At 47.0% G+C, this 17,945-nt stretch overlaps 1 protein-coding gene across 1 annotated transcript in view; it reads right to left on the bottom strand.

Moving 5' to 3' along the window:
• The window catches only part of LOC109550191 (O-acyltransferase like protein), a 66,234-nt gene that overhangs the window by 10,240 nt on the left and 38,049 nt on the right, over positions 1-17,945 (bottom strand). Inside the window, 3 exon segments of the mRNA XM_073789897.1 lie at positions 4,106-4,185; positions 5,613-5,778; positions 11,655-11,756. Of these exon segments, the coding sequence (XP_073645998.1) occupies positions 4,106-4,185; positions 5,613-5,778; positions 11,655-11,756 (348 nt within the window).

The following is a 17,945-nucleotide window of genomic DNA, read 5'->3' as shown; positions in this document are numbered from 1 at the left end:
TATGGACAGACGTGGTGGTTGATTCAGGAGACAGGCGCAAGTGGGACACAGGGACCCTCCACCCACCCGAACGGAGAATCTGACAGATATCAGGGTGCAGGTACTTCATGTGGAGGTAGGAATAAGGGATGGGGTTGGAATAGGGAAGCAGGAAGGCCAATGCAAAGATGCAGTATCATGGTGGCCAATGCCAGAATGTTCTGTGGAGCCAACTCAAAACTGTCCTGGGCGATGAAAGAAAGAAGCATTTTCCTACTGTCTTCTATACCCCCTTGGGTCAAAGGTGGCCCCACAAAAATTAACTCCTCCACAGTCTGGGACTCTGCACGTGTAAGGCTGAGAGGGTTCCTGAAGGAGTCCCAGCTGTAGTATGTGGGCAGTTCTGGGGCAGGAAATGAGATTTCGGGACACAGGTTCAGAGCAAGGCACTGTTTGGTTGTATCTACTTGGAATTGTGAGGGTTGGGACCAGGAGGCTCTGCAGTGCTATGGAAGAATTGTCAAACACAAGTGCCAAACCAACCAGCACAATCCTGCCTTTAGCAGTCCTATTCCAGTGCTCGAAGTTGCCATGGTTCTTCCCGAGGAAGGGATGAGATACCATTTGCTTAACACCACAGTGATACAGGGAGCAAATTATTTTTATCTAGAGTGGCAATTCTAGTTTAGTGTTAATGCTTGGAATGGAAGAGGAATCCTAGCTCAGTGGTGCAGTGATTGACTAGTAATGTCTGCCATGAGTGTGGGCAGGGAAGGTATGGTAACAATGCTGTATGTTTACCGTGCCTTTTGCCAGACCCTCCAGTTCAGTCCTCCTTGAATTACTAGAATTCTATAAGAGTGTGTTATCTGAAGGAACAAAAGCCCTACCTTTTATACCTCTTTCCATTTAGAGGCTAAATGTAGTAGCATAGTCACAAGTTTGGGTAATGCTGGTTTTTAGCTGAGGAATTGAAATCTACCTTCCATGACAGCCTCTCGGAAAGATGCTGACATTGGGGCCAGGATGCCTCAGTCATAAGGACACTCAAGTAGGTTCCCACCAGGTCTAGAGGGGGGAGGTACTAAGAACTCACTGTCCTCTGTGGGTGGTAAACCATTCAGTCAGGCCATCCAGTAAAAACCCACATCCACCCAAGGAAATATTTGTTTAACTCCCTGAAGGACTGGAGCCCAAACCATGGTACCTCTTCTCAGGAGTCAGACAGGTCTCCACTAGCTACCACCGCTACAAAGACTCTAATAAAAGCTTCCTAATACAGACTATTATGGGCTGGATTGTGTCCCTCCACCCCCCGCACCCACCCAACCACATTCTAAACCCCGGGACCTCAGAGTGTGACTCTATTTGGAGATGGGGTCTTTAAGAGATAATTAAGGTGAAATGAGGTCATTGGGGTGGACCCTAATCCAATATGACTGGTGTCCTTATAAGAAGAGGAGATTCGGACACAGATACCCCAGAGGGAAGACCGTGTGATGACCCAGGGAGAAGACAGCCATCTACAAGCCAAGGAGAGAGGCCTCAGAAGAAACCAACCCTTTCTCCACTAAACACCCTGACCAGCAGTCAGGGCATTCTGCTGCCAGTGCCCCTCGGAGGGAGCCAGGAGAGGCTCGCCCTTTCTCCTTGGCTGGGGCTTCAGGGCTGGCCGAGCCACACACCTGCCCACCTGTACCTGCAGGCACCCGCCATGTCTCCAGAGCCCTTCCAGCAGCCACAGCCCATCACAGAGGGCACGTGCTAGCTCCCATATGTACGATCTCGCTTTCTCCTCTGGCCCTGATGTGAAGTGTATCGTCTCCATCTCACAGACATGAACAATGAAGATGAGAGTCCAGCGACTTACACTGGGTCCCCCAGCTGGTAATTTATCAGTCATGATTTGAACCACATCTTCTGACTCAAGCTCACTATACCAGCAAACTACCTCTGTACCTAGTGGAAGCACGGAACAATGTTTTATAAGTGGTCAGCCAAAAACTCTTCTACATTTGAAGTTAGGAAGCTTCACGTGCTTCAGATATGCATGTAAATAGACAGATCTGCCTTTTAAAAAGTATTCAATTCTTAGGATACATTAAAATTTGGAAGGACTTCCCTGGCAGTCCAGGGGTTAAGACTCCACACTCCCAGTGCAGGGGGCATGGGTTTGATCCCTGGTTGGGGAACTAAGATCCTGCATGCCGTGCAGCGCCACCAAAAAAAAAACAAAAACAAAAAAAACAAAAAAACTGGATGCATTTTCCTTGCCCAGGATACTTGAGTCCTTGCATGTGGCTGGAGTGGGCAACATCATGGGTCAGCCTGTGATTTAAATGTCTCCTTGCAAAGGGCATTAACAGGTAATTGTGAAACAGAGCTGGTCAACAAATATTTGGAATTCAGCTCCACTGCTAGTAATCAAAGACTTACAAATTAGATGTGAAAAATGAATTTTTCTTACATATCTTAAAATAACAAGGTTTTCATTTGGGGTTTTTTAAATTATTAATAGTCCATATTGGCGATGGTGTAATTAGATGGCCAGAGGACTGAATATTGATACAGCCTTTAAGGAAAGCAATTTGTCATCATACTTCAAAAGCCCAAAAGACTCATGCCCTTTGACCCAGTAATTCTTCTTAAGGATATGCATTCTAGAAATATCAGCGTTGGAGACAAATGGTTACCACAAAAATGTTTATGAGACTGTTATTTACAAAATTGGAAATAATCTAAGTATTTAACACTAGGGGAAGATATAGGTAAACCATAGTTCATGCATGAAATGGAATGTTATACAGACATTAAAAGTATGTTAACTTAAAAAATAAAATAATATGAGAAAATGCTTATATCGTAAAACTATTAGAAGAAAGATCTAAAGTATTTATGCAGAATCCTTTCGTGTATAAAAAACTGTGCAAAATAAAAGATCAGAAGAATAAACATCAAAATATGGATAGCAAAATCACCTCTCCTTAAGTGAGGAAACAGGTCTAAGGTGATTGTTTTTTCCCTTTTTTAATCCTAATATTTTCCAATGTTTCTTAAATTGAACATGTATTTTAACAAAAAGAATAATAAATCTTTTAAAATATGGCATGCGTAGTCCACAAACTATAATTCTCTCGTGAATTACTGAGGCCTTAAGAGTTTTTCTAAAACTAACAAAAATTAAGGTGATAAACATCCAACGTGGGGAAGCAGGTACACTGATGCATTGCTTGGGACACTATAAATTACTCCACCTTTCTGAAGAGTAATCTCACAATATGTAACAAGCACCGCAAAATTGTTCCTACCCTTTGACCTAGTAATTCCACTTGGAAATAACCCCCCGAGGAAATAAGTACAGAAGAGGAAAAAGTAGCATATGTTCAAAGACATTCGTTGAAGTGCCATTCATAATCATAAAAAATTGGAAACAGGGACTTCCCTGGTGGCGCAGTGGTTAAGAATCCGCCTGCCAATGCAGGGGACACGGGTTCGAGCCCTGGTCCAGGAAGATCCCACATGCCGCGGAGCAACTAAGCCCATGCGCCACAACTACTGAGCCTGCGCTCTAGAGCCCGCAAGCCACAACTACTGAAGCCCGCGCACCTAGAGCCCATGCTCCACAACAAGAGAAGCCACTGCAGTGGGAGCCCGTGCACCGCAACGAAGAGTAGCCCCCACTCCCCGCAACTAGAGAAAGTCCGCGTGCAGCAACGAAGACCTGACGCAGCCAAAAATAAATAAATAAATATATAATAATTTTAAAAAAAATTGGAAACAATCTAGGTGCCCACCATAAAAAATGGTATATAAATCCTGAAACTAACAAGTAAGCAGGTCATGTCCAGATGCGGAAATGTTTCTAAGAACAGTGAAATGGAAAAAACTGAGACCGGATATGACAGACACACTGATTATAACTCTGCAAAAATACAGACTGATTGTGTAGGACAAAGATTAGAGGAGAACTCAGAAGAAGTAAACAGTGGCGGGTTTGGTGTCCTCGCTCTTCTGGAAAGTTCGTTTCCTAAATCGTAAAAGCTGCTTTGCCCAGAACTGGAGACTCTCTGAACAGTTTTATGTAAGAGGCCACACGGGGAGAAACACGTGCTCCAATTAGACTCACTTTCCGTGGATGAAGACGATCACCGGGGTCACGAGATGGAACTGAAAGTCATTGGCAAGATACCACGTCCAGCCGTTGCACTGGAAAGAAACCAGCAAAGCTCACTTCTCTCCTTCATGTACCAGCTCTGCTCCGCATCGGTTCACCTTCCTGGACCAGGAGGAGGAACTCAGCAGGCGGGTGGGCAAAATTTCCATGGGAATAGAAAGGACTTTGAGTTACAGACATTTCACATACCGCATCTCAGCTAATCGCTATAACAATCCCGGGGGAGTAGATATTATTACCATTTTACAAACTGGAAATTCAGACAACTTTTCTCTCTTGTTGAAAACAACAATAATAGCTAATCTCCCAGGACAGTGGTGGGAACTAAATTCCATCACGTTTCACGGATGTAAGGATCAATTATCCTTACGGTGCGCTGGAGTCAGAGGGTCGATGTTGTTCTCTCTTCCTTGCCTTCCTGCCCTCCCGCAACTCCAGGTGGAGAGAATGTGTTCATTTAGAACGGAGGCCTGGCTGCAGGCGAGCTTTTGTGGGAAACCCCAGAGGTCCCACGCATGACTGACAGGAGATCGGGGGCCAAAGCCACCAGGCGGTTACCTGTATTTCTAACTCAATGTGAGGCAATTCCTGCGGGCAGTTCTCTCCAGGGCTTCAGAGATAAAAGGCGCCTTGGCCTCCCCTCCCACGCCCTCAGCCCCAGGGAGACCAGACTTATCCAAGACAAGTGACAGCTTTCCTTGTCCCACATATGGCCCAAGCCAGTCTGACTCTGGGAAAACAGCCCAGCCTCTCCTCCTGGACCCCGTCACAGACGTGGGTCCACAGGAAGGCAGTTAGACAGTGATGTACACCCCGTCGAAGCTGCTGGGCACTTGTGAACTAGAGGCAGCCGTCTGGTTGGCCAGCGGTTATGCAGCCGCGCTGTAGCGATGCTCCTTTCAGCTGTGCTTTCAAGGTGAAAGCAGTGACATGGTTTAATTACAGCTATTTCACTTCCAGTTGCTCCAGACTCATTAGGAGGCAACTAGGGCTTTAAGGAAGCCATGACCAACATATACAGACGTTGTTGCTCTGTCAGATCCTGCTGGTCATGGGATAGAATTCATTCTGGGGAGGGGGTGGTGCCGCGTTCCGTCTCATTACTGGTTCTCTGGGCGGAGATGAAGAAAGTGTCCTTCCCCCTGGGGCGACACGGACCACGACGGAGGAGCGGGCGGCTGTGTCCGGGGCAGGCACCGAGATGGCTGTCCCCCCAGACCCACTCCCCTGCCCCCGCTCCGCTTTCACAGCAAGTGCCCCGTCAGGGATGGTGCCGTAACTCCCACCCCATCACCAGAGGCTAGTCTTCCCACCCACAGCATCACTATTACTCCAGAGAATATGCCAGAAGAAAGCGGATCAGACTCAGGTTGGCTCTGGGAAAGTTCACCAAACCATGTGAAGGGAGACACCGGATTGCACCTCTCTGCCCTTTCACGGCCAATGACTTAAAACTCACCGCATCCTGGACCGACAGGAAGTTATCTAGCAACAGCAAATTCGGCCACCACGCTTGCTGGCCGTTCTCCAGGTGGAACTCGGGCACTTCCCAGACGGGTCTCCAGGGCACAAGGGAGAACAATCTAACCGAAAAGCACGCTGAATACAGGTGAAGAGGCTGCAACCTGGCAGGAAAAAGCTGGGCGAGAGGGTGACTCTCCACAGAGGTTCCATTCGGTCCCCCGGGTGGGCACATAGCGGTGACAGATAAGATGTTCTAAAACAGATTGTACTGCGTGGGCGACCACCTCCCCACACACCCCCCAAACCTGCATACATTTGTGGGTTCAAAAGCTTTTCTTGAGCTCCTGTCATGTGCTGGCGCAGGTGCTACTTATGCAAAACTACTGTTATTCACGGAGTAAGTCGTACGTGTCAGCCACTGTGCTAGGAGCTTCCTAAACCTCAAAATACTCCTGTCAGGTAACTATGACCTCGATCCTACTAATGAGGAAATTATAGCTCAGAGAAGTTTGAGTCACTTGCCCCAGATGGTCCAACCACGTAGCAGTACTGAGATCTGACATTGTTGCATGCTCCTTCCACGAGGCCTCCCTAGATGAAAATCACTTTCCAGTCTCCCTCTTCTCCTCCCTCCCTTCCTCACTTTATTTCTTCCTTCCTCCCTCATACACTACCTGCTTCCAAGCAGGATTTGCAGCAGCTACAATGATGATGAATAAGGCACTAGATGTCTAGACCGGAGCTGTTCAATAGAATATAATTGGAGACAGGTCGGCCACTTGGTTAACATCTTCTAGTGGCCACATTTTAAAAAGTCAAAAGTACAATTCATTTTAATAACATACTTTTTCAGCCAATATATTCAAAATATTATCCTTTCAACAGATAACCGATATAAAAAAATATTGAGCTGTTTTACCTTATTTTTCTTTTACTGAGTCTTTGTTTAGCCGCACCATGCAGCTTGCGGGATCTCAGTTCCCGGGCCAGGGACTGAACCCAGACCACGGCAGTGAGAGTGCAGAGTCCTAACCACTAGACCACCAGGGAACTCCCTTACCAAGTCTTTAAAAGCCGGTGTGTATTACACACTTGTAGTACATCTCACTGGTCCACCCGTGTCTGGTGGCCGCTATTGGACACCGTGGGAGGCATGTGCAATTCTGGCGTGGATTCTGGGTGGGCCTCCATCAGAGTCCTCTTTTTTAAAAGAACATATGTAAGACTGCAGGTCTGTGCAACAAGGATAGAGCACGTGGCCCAGCAGCACCTCTGAACATCTCGGAAGGAGCGTCAGGGCCTGGGGTGGGGTATGACAGACAGGGAGGGCAGGGCAGGGCTGCTGGAGGAGCAACCCCCCGCAGAGATAGGGGTCAGCACCCTGCCTCTGGTCTGCACCTAGACCCGGACCTGTGGGACTCTTCTCCTCCCCACAGTGATGACATCCTTCACAGAGAGCGCCAGGTGGGCGGGGGAGTGGTGGGTATTGGGGAACAGAGCTGAAATTGCTGATCCGATTCAGAGAGAAAGGACGCCAGCTATGCCAAGATGCAACTTCCCAGATCAGCTCAGGCGACAGCCGCAGAGTCCTCACTGGGTCCTGGGTCCTGCCAGATGAGGCATCTGACCACGCTGCTTTGCAGCTGCTCCCACAGGCCTCGGGCTCTCACCTCCCGGCCTACCTTCCCACCATCTGTCCCCTCCATCTCCCCAGGGAGAGGAAGTCAGCCCCCTGCTCCCCTCTGAACCAGAGTTCAGGTCAGATGTCCTCAGGAGAGGGCAGGGTAGAGGCCAGTGTCCAGCCCCAGGCAGCCTCCGAGCTGGGGCCAGTGGGGGTGGGTGGAGGCTGCTGGGTGGACTGTGCCTGGGGAGGTACAGGGGAAGGAACGTGAAACATGGTTTCTAGTTTTGTCTAAATTTTTCACACTGAGAAAATCATATAATTTCTCCCTTTGCTCTTCTGTGGAAAAGGGGGCCGATGGTTCCTTAAATTCTTCTAAGAAGGAGGATGGTTCCTGCCTCCTAAGATTTTCTGAGAATCAAAGGAGATCGATAAGAAAACTGAAATGTGGGAAGCGTCATATAAATGTACATGCGCTTCATTTTTGTCCGACCTTGAAGTTTTAAAGTCAAAGTGGGTTTTCAAAGACTAAAAAGTGTGACACCAGCCAGTGTCATGGGGGTGTGAGAAGCAGGCCTTCTCGTACCTGGCTGGTGGGAAAGTCCATTGGAAGATATCCATCAGAACGTTAGATGCACCGAATCATGGATTCCACTTGTAGGAATTTACCCTGCAGACGTGCCCAGACAACTGCGCAAAAATGTATAGACTTTGCATCATCGTCTAAGATTGCAAAAAACTTGGAAATTACCTTCATGCCCATTCATGGGGACCGGTTAAATACGTGGTGGATGGGCCACCCACATGGCGTCATCCCAGGCAACCTTAAAATCAGTGAGGTGAGCCCTTTCATGCAAATATGCCAGCACTAAATCATTAAATAAAAAAAGCTATGCGCAAACTAATGCTGCATTCAGTGTAATCCTATTCATGGGGACAGGGGACGGGGTGGGGAAAGTACATGTAAACAATACGAGGAAAATCCCTGCAAGAATGACTTCATAAGAAACTGTTAACACAGGTGTCCTGTGGGAGGTAAGACTGGAAGGGGTGCCTTTATTTTTAGTACGTGACCTCTGTTTTAGTTAGACATTATTATCAACAATTTTTTTAATCTACTAAACTAATTTTTAACATGTGGCTCCTAGTTGGAATAATCACACAGCTGCAAGGGTCTGGAGCCTCTACTCTCCTCGTTCCCGTGAGATAACATCTGTAAGGGCTTACGCCTAGAAACTGGGTTTTTGCCTTTTCTATAACTTGCAGTAGCCCGCACGTGGGCCCCCCTCTTCTGCCCTCTCCCCAGTCTCTTCTCTGCCCTGCGGTCAGAGCGATGCTTGCAAAATGTAAATCTGACCATGCCACTCCCCTACAGGAATCCTCCGAAGGCTTCTGCTCTCAGGATAAATGGAAAGTCCTAAAGACAGCCCACTGGCCCTACAGACCTGGGCCATCTGCTCCCCTCCCCTCCCCTCCCCTCCCCCTCTCTGCCCTCATTCCTTCTGTTCTCCAAGACACTTGCTCCACTCTGGCACCTCTGGGCTCTTTGAGGTTCTGCAAACACATCAACCACGGCTCCCACCTCAGGACATTTGCTCTTGGTTCCCTTCCATGGATCCTTCTTTGCTCACGGAATTTTTTTGCTGAGAACATTCCTTTAATTCCTTCAGGGTCCTCGATAAATGTCACCTTCCTTGACTACCTTTCCGGAGGAAGACCCTCTGTCTTTCTTCCTTCTCCACATTATCTCTTTGTGGCTCTTATCATCACCGACCTATTATAAATGGATTTGCATATTGCAACTTAGTGTTGCATATTTGTTTATTTATCTATTGTCTATCTCTAGTCACTAGACTGTAACCCCCATGCCAGAGGCACTTGCACGGCTTCTCAACTGCTGAATCCTCAGAGCCTAGGACGGTGCCTGGTACATAGTGGACCCTCAATAAATACAGAAAGAGCGAGTGAGCAAATGATCTTACTTCCACTCTTCTTGGAGTTAAAAAGGCAAGTAATAAATCATAATTGAGTAAGAACAGTGAGTCTTGCCATCGTGAATGAGAACATCAGAATAGCTAGGAGCAGGGCTGCTTGTTCACTGGGTTTACCTTAAAGAGGGTGCTTTAAGGTTGGTGACGCTTCCCTTATTTTTCTTTTGTGTGTGTGTTCATTTTGTTTTATTTTTGGTGTGTTTGTTTGTTTTTTGAGCCACACCACTCGGCTCGTGGGATCTTAGCTTCCCAACCAGGGATTGAACCCGGGCCCTCGGCAGTGACAAAGTTTCGTCCCGGGTTGGACTCACTCTCCTCCTGGCTCCCATCTGGCACTCTTCCAGCACTCCCCATCTCAAGAATTCATTACCATCCTCCACGTCGCTTGAGCTGGAAAATCGGAGTGTCCTTGATCGGCCCCCTCTCCATTCCCACTGCCCATCGCCAGTGCACGTCCTGCAACAAGTTACTCGCTGGGATCCTCGCCGCCATCTTTGCTCCATGAGGCCTCACCACCTCACCACCACCCCCCCCCCGCCCTGTGCTCCCTCTGCCCCCCACGACTGCTTTATCTGCCTAGTAAAACACGTCTTGCTCTTCAATCCGCAGCTCCAGGAGTTTTCTTCTGAAGCAAGAGTCCCAGGCAGAACCCACCAGGCCATTGGATCCCACACCCCAACCCCTAACAACCCATCTTGGCATTTATCACTAAGAACCCTTGGCCAGCATGCCAGTCCCTCTCCTCCAGAAGATCACAGGGCAGGACAGGCTACTCAACCCAGTGCCGCGTGCCCAAAAGATATTGAAAGAGTAAGCATTCCGTCAAGCATTCAGAACGAGGACTAGGTTTAATGGAGCTTGGGGCACGTGGGATCTTCTGCCGCGGCACGCAGGCTCTTTGTTGTGGCACGCGGGTTCTCTCAAGTAGTGGCGTGCAGGTTTTTAAAATTTTTTCTCTCTATAGTTGTGGCGTGCGGGCTCCAGAGCGCGTGGGCTCTGTAGTTTGTGGCACTCAGGCTCTCTCATTGAGCCGTGCGGGCTCAGTAGTCATGGCGTGCGGGCTTAGTTGCCCCTCAGCATGTGGGATCTTAGTTCCCCGACCAGGGATCGAACCCGTGTCCCCTGCATTGGAAGGCAGATTCTTTACCACCAGACCACCAGGGAAGTCCCTATTTTCATTTTTGAGATGAGAAAACTCAAGCACAGAAAGGTTGAGACACTTACTCAAGGTCACACAGCTGCTAAATGATTGAGCCAGAATGCAAGTCCAGGCAGACCAGAGTCAGACCCCACCTAGTCCATCTGACGAACCCAGAAGATTGTTTCAAAGCTTCCCTTCCTGTTTTGTGACAGTGCAGTGTAACAAGAGAGCCATGGCCCCTAAGTAATGAGATCTGGGCTCAGCAACAAACCATGATTTAGAAAGTATATAAATGAAGGGTTTGGGTTACATGAGTTGAAGTTCCCTTTTCTCCTCAAACTTCTGCTGTCTCATTACATCACTGCCACTCTGCTATCCCATTGGTTCCATATTCTGTCCCAATATTGTATTCCTTTCTGCTCCGACCAACCACACATTAGTTCTGCTTGACAGTGGAATGACCATCGTCCCAAGCTTCAAACAGCCCCTCTCCCAGTTGTATCTTATTCTATTTTTATCATTACCATTAGTCTCTTATTTACAGGATCCAATTGCTATTAATTTATATGAGCCATACAAATTCTGTCGAACATAGATTCCATGAGAATCTGACTGTATGTTTATTGAAACCTGCTGTCCATCAGCTGAGGAATAAGGGTGTTTTTGCTGGTTTAATATAGTTCAAGTTCTATTAGGACAAATACCATGAATAAGGCTTCCGTGGTTGCACAGTGGTTAAGAATCTGCCTGCCAATGCAGGGAACACCAGAGCCCTGGTCTGAGAAGATCCCACATGCCACGGAGCAACTAAGCCCGTGCACCACAACTACTGAGCCTGTACTCTAGAGCCCACGAGCCACAACTACTGAGCCCGCGAGCCACAACTACTGAAGCCTGCGTGCCTAGAGCCTGTGCTCCGCAGCAAGAGAATCCACCACAATGAGAAGCCCGCGCACCGCAACGAAGAGTAGTCCCCACTCGCCACAAATGGAGAAAAGCCCACGTGCAGCAATGAAGACCCAATGCAGTCAAAAATAAATAAATAAAATAAATAAGTTTAAAATAAACTAAAATAAAATCTAAAAAAAAAAAAAGTACCATGAATACTGGTATCTTCCACTGGCAAAAGCCATTATACCAGCAAGAGCAACCGTATTTAAGGAAGAAAATTATTTTTCTCAGTTTATTTTTCTTGGAAAATTCTTTCAAAAGAGGGTTAAAGACTAAAAATTAATAAATGATTACATAGCAACAATGAATTAAGAAGTTATATAAATAACCTACTTTGTAAGGCAACTGAGAAAGTATCTGAGTATGATTTTAGGGGTTATTCCTTTGTCTGAATTCCAATGCATCTTTAAAAAGGACCTTGCACTTAACCAGCCACTGAAAGAAAGAGAAGAATAGATCACAGGAATGATTTATCAGTGATACAGTTCATGGGTTAATTTGGTTGTCTCTCTCAGGACACAGTAAGTTACGCTGCAGTAATAAAACATCTTCAAGTCTTAAAACCATTATGTTTTTTTTCTTGTTCATGGTACACGTCCATGGCCAGTCACCTTGGGCTCAGCAACTTCCTCACTATGGGAGGCAGGCTGATGGAGCGGCCACTAACTGCTAGTTCAGCAGTGACCATGGCAGAGGACATAGGACAAGAGTGTTCTGGAGGGCCTCAAGTTAATAAGTAAATGTTCTAGCCCAGACGTGACATGCTTAAAGTTGTTAGCATAATAGTAAGACCAGGTACTACTCATGCGTCAAACCTAGTGATGGAGCCCACCCAAGCATCATGGGGCCAGGAAGTGGAATGTTACCAAGTACCTGGAGGGAGGAGAGCCAGAAATACTTGGTGATTGACACTAATAACAACCACATTGGTCTTTTGAAGTAATAACATCAAGGCTTTCCATTTCTGTAGTGTCACATCATTTTCAAAGCACTTTCACTAATGGTGTTGGTTTTGCTTCTCCAGCCATACCAAACAACTCTGCAGTAAATGTTTGTTGAGTGAATGACTGAATAGATGAATAAACAGCCCTGCTAGGCAAAAGGGAAAGTATTACCATCCCTGCTTACCTAGTCAGGAAATTGAGACTCAAAGACTAAGTGGGCTGCCCAAGATCCCAGTTAGAATTCTTCTTAACCAACGTATCCTGATGACAAATTCATTACCCAGAACGTTCAGCTAAAGAAACTGAGGCGATGCCTTTGGCTTATAACTTGATGGTAAGCAAGTATGTGAGTGAGCTTCCCAACCATTCTTCCCCCAGTTTTGTTGAGTTATTATTGACATACAGCACAGTATAAATTTAAGGTGCACAGCATAAGGATTTGATTTACATACGTCATGGAGCAATGATCTCAATAAGTTCAGCAAACATCCATCATCTCATAGAGACACAAAATTAAAGAAATAGAAAAAAAATTGTTTTCCTTGCGATGAGAACTCTTAGGATTTCCTCTCTGAACAACTTTCATATAAAACACACAGCCGTGCTCATTATGCTTACCATGTTGTACATTACATCCCTGGTACTTATTGGTCTCAGCACTGCGAGTTTGTACCTTTTGAGTTTCCCAATCTTTTGACACTTATACCGATGACCCTTGTGGGTGTTTCACTAAAGAACAAACGTGTTGGACTTCCCTGGTGGCGCAGTGGTTAAGAATCCGCCTGCCAGTGCAGGGGACACGGGTTCGCGCCCTGGTCCAGGAAGATCCCACATGCCGCGGAGCAACTAAGCCTGAGCACCACAACTACTGAGCCCGTGAGCCACAACTACTGAAGCCCGCATGCCTAGAGCCCGTGCTCCACAGCAAGAGAAACCACCACAATGAGAAGCCCGTGCACCACGACGAAGAGTAGCCCTCGCTCACCGCAACTAGAGAAAGCCCACGTTCAGCAACGAAGACCCAGTGCAGCCAAAAATAAATAAATATATATATATTTTTTTTTTCTGTACGCGGGCCTCTCACTGCTGTGGCCTCTCGCGTTGCGGAGCACAGGCTCCGAACGCGCAGGCTCAGCAGCCATGGCTCACGGACCCAGCTGCTCCGCGGCACGTGGGATCTTCCCGGACCGGGGCACGAACCCGTGTCCCCTGCATTGGCAGGCGGACTTTCAACCACTGCGCCACCAGGGAAGCCCAATAAATAAATTTTTTTAAAAAAAAGAACAAATGTGTTTCCTCTTGCAAAATAAGGCTGTGTATGTGTTGGGCAGGATTTGGAAGGGATCAGGGAGGGTTGGAGAATGCCTTTATTCTCTTCCAGCAAGAGTTTCTTTAGAGATGCTGCAAATTGGATTCACTATAATAGGAACAAAATTTATAGAGACATGTAAAAGAGAGTGCTGAGTGGAGGAAGTAGCACAGCCAATTCTGATTCCAGCCTCCTCTTAATTTCCGGAAAGAATGAATCAGGGTCTCACTCTGTGTGCGGGCATGCACCATCCTAAGTTCACAAAGACAGAACAAAGAGAAAGCCTGGCAGGAAAACACACTCTGAACAAGAGAACTCGTTCCAGGAGGCTCAAAAGACCCGGTGACCTAAACAGACTGGGAAAGAATAAAATCCTGCAACACAGATGTATGAAGTCAGCCTGAGAGATAGAAAAGGATTCCAAAACCATCACCAGTGATAATCAGAAGTGTTCAGTATTACTATGTAAATATATTAGTGACAGTGATTAAGACATAGATTTGCCATGAAAAAACATTATGTTTCAGTTCTGATTCTAACTTCCCTAGTTGGGAGGACTTGGGCAAGTTATTTCATCTCTAAACATCAACCTCCTTATCTGTAAAAATGGGCCCGATATTGCTTCCAACTTTATAGGTTCATTGTGAGATTTGTATGAGATAAAAGACTTTAATCTCTTAGCACAATGGCAATACCACGTATCACTGTTAGTAATATTTCCATTGTTCGAATGAAAGTTTTATTTAAAAGACGATGTGCACTTTCTAAAGTAATAAAATGAAAATTGGAAGGGGAAAAGAAAAAACAGTTACTGAGACTGACAATGAGAAACAGAAGCAAATAGGAAAAAAGAAACGTATGTCGTCTCTTGCACTGTGTCAGGATCTGTTGGCTCCCACTCTGCCACTCTCAGCTTTTCACGCCAGGGCTGGCACGGTGGTTCTCAGATGTTAGCGGGCAGCAGCATCACCTGGAGGGCTTGTTACAGTCAGAGTGCCTGATTCAGTGGACCTGGGGTGGGGCCCGAGAATCTGCATTTCTGACAAGCTTCCAGATGATGCTGGAAGAGACCATATTCTGAGGAGCACTGATAAAAGCAAGCACTCCCTGGGCCCCAGACTGAGCCCAGGGTCAGGTAGGTTATCTTTATAATAAAAACGGTGCTTTTCTGTAGTTTTCTTGGACATCTGAAATCTCTGTGGCCTTGGCCTGTGTTGTGGATAACTCAGGGCTGACCCAATGGCTCTCTGTTGTCTCTGATTCCCACTGATGGCCTTGGGATGACCAGTGGCCTTTCGTGCCCTTCATTCTTCCCTCCTAGTGGCAAGTCTCCAGCTTGAGTTTTGCTTTGGTTCCAGCCATCCTGATCTGTCCTCGCCAGCTCCCCTCCGCGGACTTGGAGCTCTGCCAACCAGTCCTAGCCAGCCTAAGGTGTCTTTTTCTTGTTCTTACTAGTCTCCTTGCAGGGAACAGAGCTCTGGTCTTTGAACTGCTGTCCCCTGGGCGGACCTCCCCACCCTCTCCAGAGCCTCCCACCCTGCACTTGGACTTCAACTGCCTGGTTAGACCCAGCTATGCCCTCTTGGAATGTCTGGTGCCCAATGGTTCCCATATCATGGCCTTGTTCAGTGCAGACGGTGGACTCTGACCCTTGCCCGTCTGGGCTACTCTCTATTGTCACTCTGGCCACCTCCGAGCACGAGCTGCTGCCCTAGTGGTCAGGTCTCAGCTCATTCTGTGCCCTACTTCCTCTGCATTACCCGCAAGAACCTACCGCGCCAGAGTCCTTAAACAATTAAGAAGTCATTTCGACAACTACTTATTGAGCAGTACTAAAAGCCTAGCACTGCTTTAGGCGCTGATAACAGCAGTACCCAAAGCAGAGAAATATCCTGCCTTCTATTCCAGTGGAGAGAGACAGAAAATAAATATATAAATAAAGTGGCATCTATAGTCTGTTAGATAAAGAAAAACGATAAATCAGGACACATGAAGTCTTATATGTGGAATCTAAAAAAATGCAACAAACTGGTGAATATAACAGAAAAGAAGAGACTCACAGATAGAGAGAACAAACTACTAGTTACCAGTGGGGAGAGAGGGGAGGGGCAAAATGGGGTGGGGAAGGGTGGTACAAACTACTGGGTATAAGATAGGCTCAAGGATGTACTATACAACACAAGGAATACAGCCAATATTTTGTAATAACTGCAAATGGAAAGTCACCTTTAAAAACTGTATAAACATTTTTGGGACTTCCCTGGTGATGCAGTGGTTAAGAATCCGCCTGCCAATGCAGGGTACACAGGTTCGAGCCCTGGTCCGGGAAGATCGCACATGCTGCGGAGCAACTAAGCCCGTGCGCCACAACTACTGAAACCTGTGCACCTAGAGCCCGTACTCTGCAACAAGAGAAGCCACCGCGATGAGAAGCCCGCACACCACAACAAAGACCCAACGCAGCCAAAAATAAATTAAATAAAGAAATAAATTTATTTTAAAAATTGTATAAACATTTTAAAAAATTAAAAATATATATAAAATAAAATAAATAGAGAGGACAAGGAAGGCCTGCTGTGAAGGTGACATCTGAGTAAAAACCTGAAGGAGGAGAGGGAGCAAGACACCAGGAGAGCAGAAAAGTAAGTGCTGCAGAAAATGGACGGTTATTTGTAATTCTTGTTTGGGAGCTACTTCTTACCTAAGCCAGTGGCTCATACACATTTTTTTTTTTTTTTTTGAGAGGCCTGCGGTACACGGGCCTCTCACTGCTGTGGCCTCTCCCATTGCGGGGCACAGGCTCTGGACGCGCAGGCTCAGCAGCCATGGCTCACGGGCCCAGGTGCTCCGCGGCATGTGGGATCTTCCAGGACCGGGGCACGAACCCGTGTCCCCTGCATCGGCAGGCGGACTCCCAACCACTGCGCCACCAGGGAAGCCCTGCTCATACACTTTTTAATGTCATGGACTTGTAAAAAAATTTTTTTAATGAGGCACGATCAGAAGATGGCTCTGCTGTTTGGCCAACATCAAGCTCTCCAGCACCCATCAGTATGTGCCTTCCTTTTCGGCCGTTCCCGGCATCCTACATAGACATGTCCTTGAATCGCCTCTCTTTAATGACCTCTCTGATCCCCACTAACCATCCGGCCCCACTCCCCAGTCAGCGACTCCACATCCTTCCATCCTTGCCCCGATCCAGCCAGGCTTCCTCTTCCATCGTTCCACGGAGGCACTGTGGACAAGGTCACCAGGAGACCTTCATGTTGCCAAAGGCAAAGATCACTTCTTGGCATATTCAACTCCCCCAGCGTGAGCCCCGTAGACCACACCCTTACTTCTTGAACTGCTCTCTTCTCTTGGTTTCCTGGTCCCTGAGGTGTCTTCCTTGTCCTCCCATTTCACAGGTCCCTCATTCTCAGACTCCTCTGGGGCTCCTCCCCTTTTTCCCAGCTTCTACAGATTGGGACACCAGAGGTCCTAGGATTCAGCACCAAGGCTTTAAATTCTGCATGGGTCCCAAGGACTCCAAGATTTCCATTTCCAGCCTTGACATTTCCACTGATCTCCAGACTTACACAGCCAACTGCTTACTTACCATCTCTACATGGATGTCTAAAAGGTCCCTTTATCTTAACTTGTCCAAAAAAGAAAGCTTGATTTTCCCCTCCAAACCCTGCTTCTCCAGTGTTCTCTGTCTCAATGAATACCATCACCACCTACTCAGTTACCAAAGCAGAAAGCAGAAATGGTCTTCAACGCTTCTCTTTTTCTCACACTTCACATCCAATCCATCAACAGGTCCTAACATTTCCACTTCAAAGACATTTCTTGAACATGACCTTGTCTCTCTGTTCTAACCACCACTACTGCAGTCCAAGCCTTATCATTTTTCATCTGAAATATGGCAAAAGTCGCCTGATCGACCTCCCTGCTTCTGTTCTTGACCTTCTTAGGTCTATTATTAACACAGGAGCCAGCGTGATTGTTCTTAAAATGCCAGATCATATCACTTTCCAAATTAAAGCAATCCAACAACTCCCCAGTCCGCCAGGACCCATGTTCAAGCTCCTTAGCGTTGCTGCAAGGTCCTACACAGTCCAGCCCTGCCTGTCTCTCCTGTCTTCATCTCCTCCACCTTCACCATGCTTCAGCCTTCCTTCTGCTCCTTTAACAAGGCTCTCCCTCTCTTGCCGTAGACTTTGGTACTAGTTGTTCCCTCTGCCTGAAACTGTCTCATCCTGATTTTCCCATGGCCGGCTCTTTCTTGCCATTTGGGTCTCAGATCAAATAGCCTCTCATCAGACAAGCCTTGTCTGACCTAGTCTAAACAGCTACAACCCCCTGTTCTATTTCTTTCCTGATGTTTAT

This window comes from Tursiops truncatus, chromosome 13 (genome assembly GCF_011762595.2).
Source record: "Tursiops truncatus isolate mTurTru1 chromosome 13, mTurTru1.mat.Y, whole genome shotgun sequence".
In the NCBI taxonomy this organism is placed as follows: Eukaryota; Metazoa; Chordata; class Mammalia; order Artiodactyla; family Delphinidae; genus Tursiops; species Tursiops truncatus.
The sequence above is the reverse complement of the archived record's forward strand: the minus strand, read 5'-3'. Positions and strand labels throughout refer to the sequence as shown.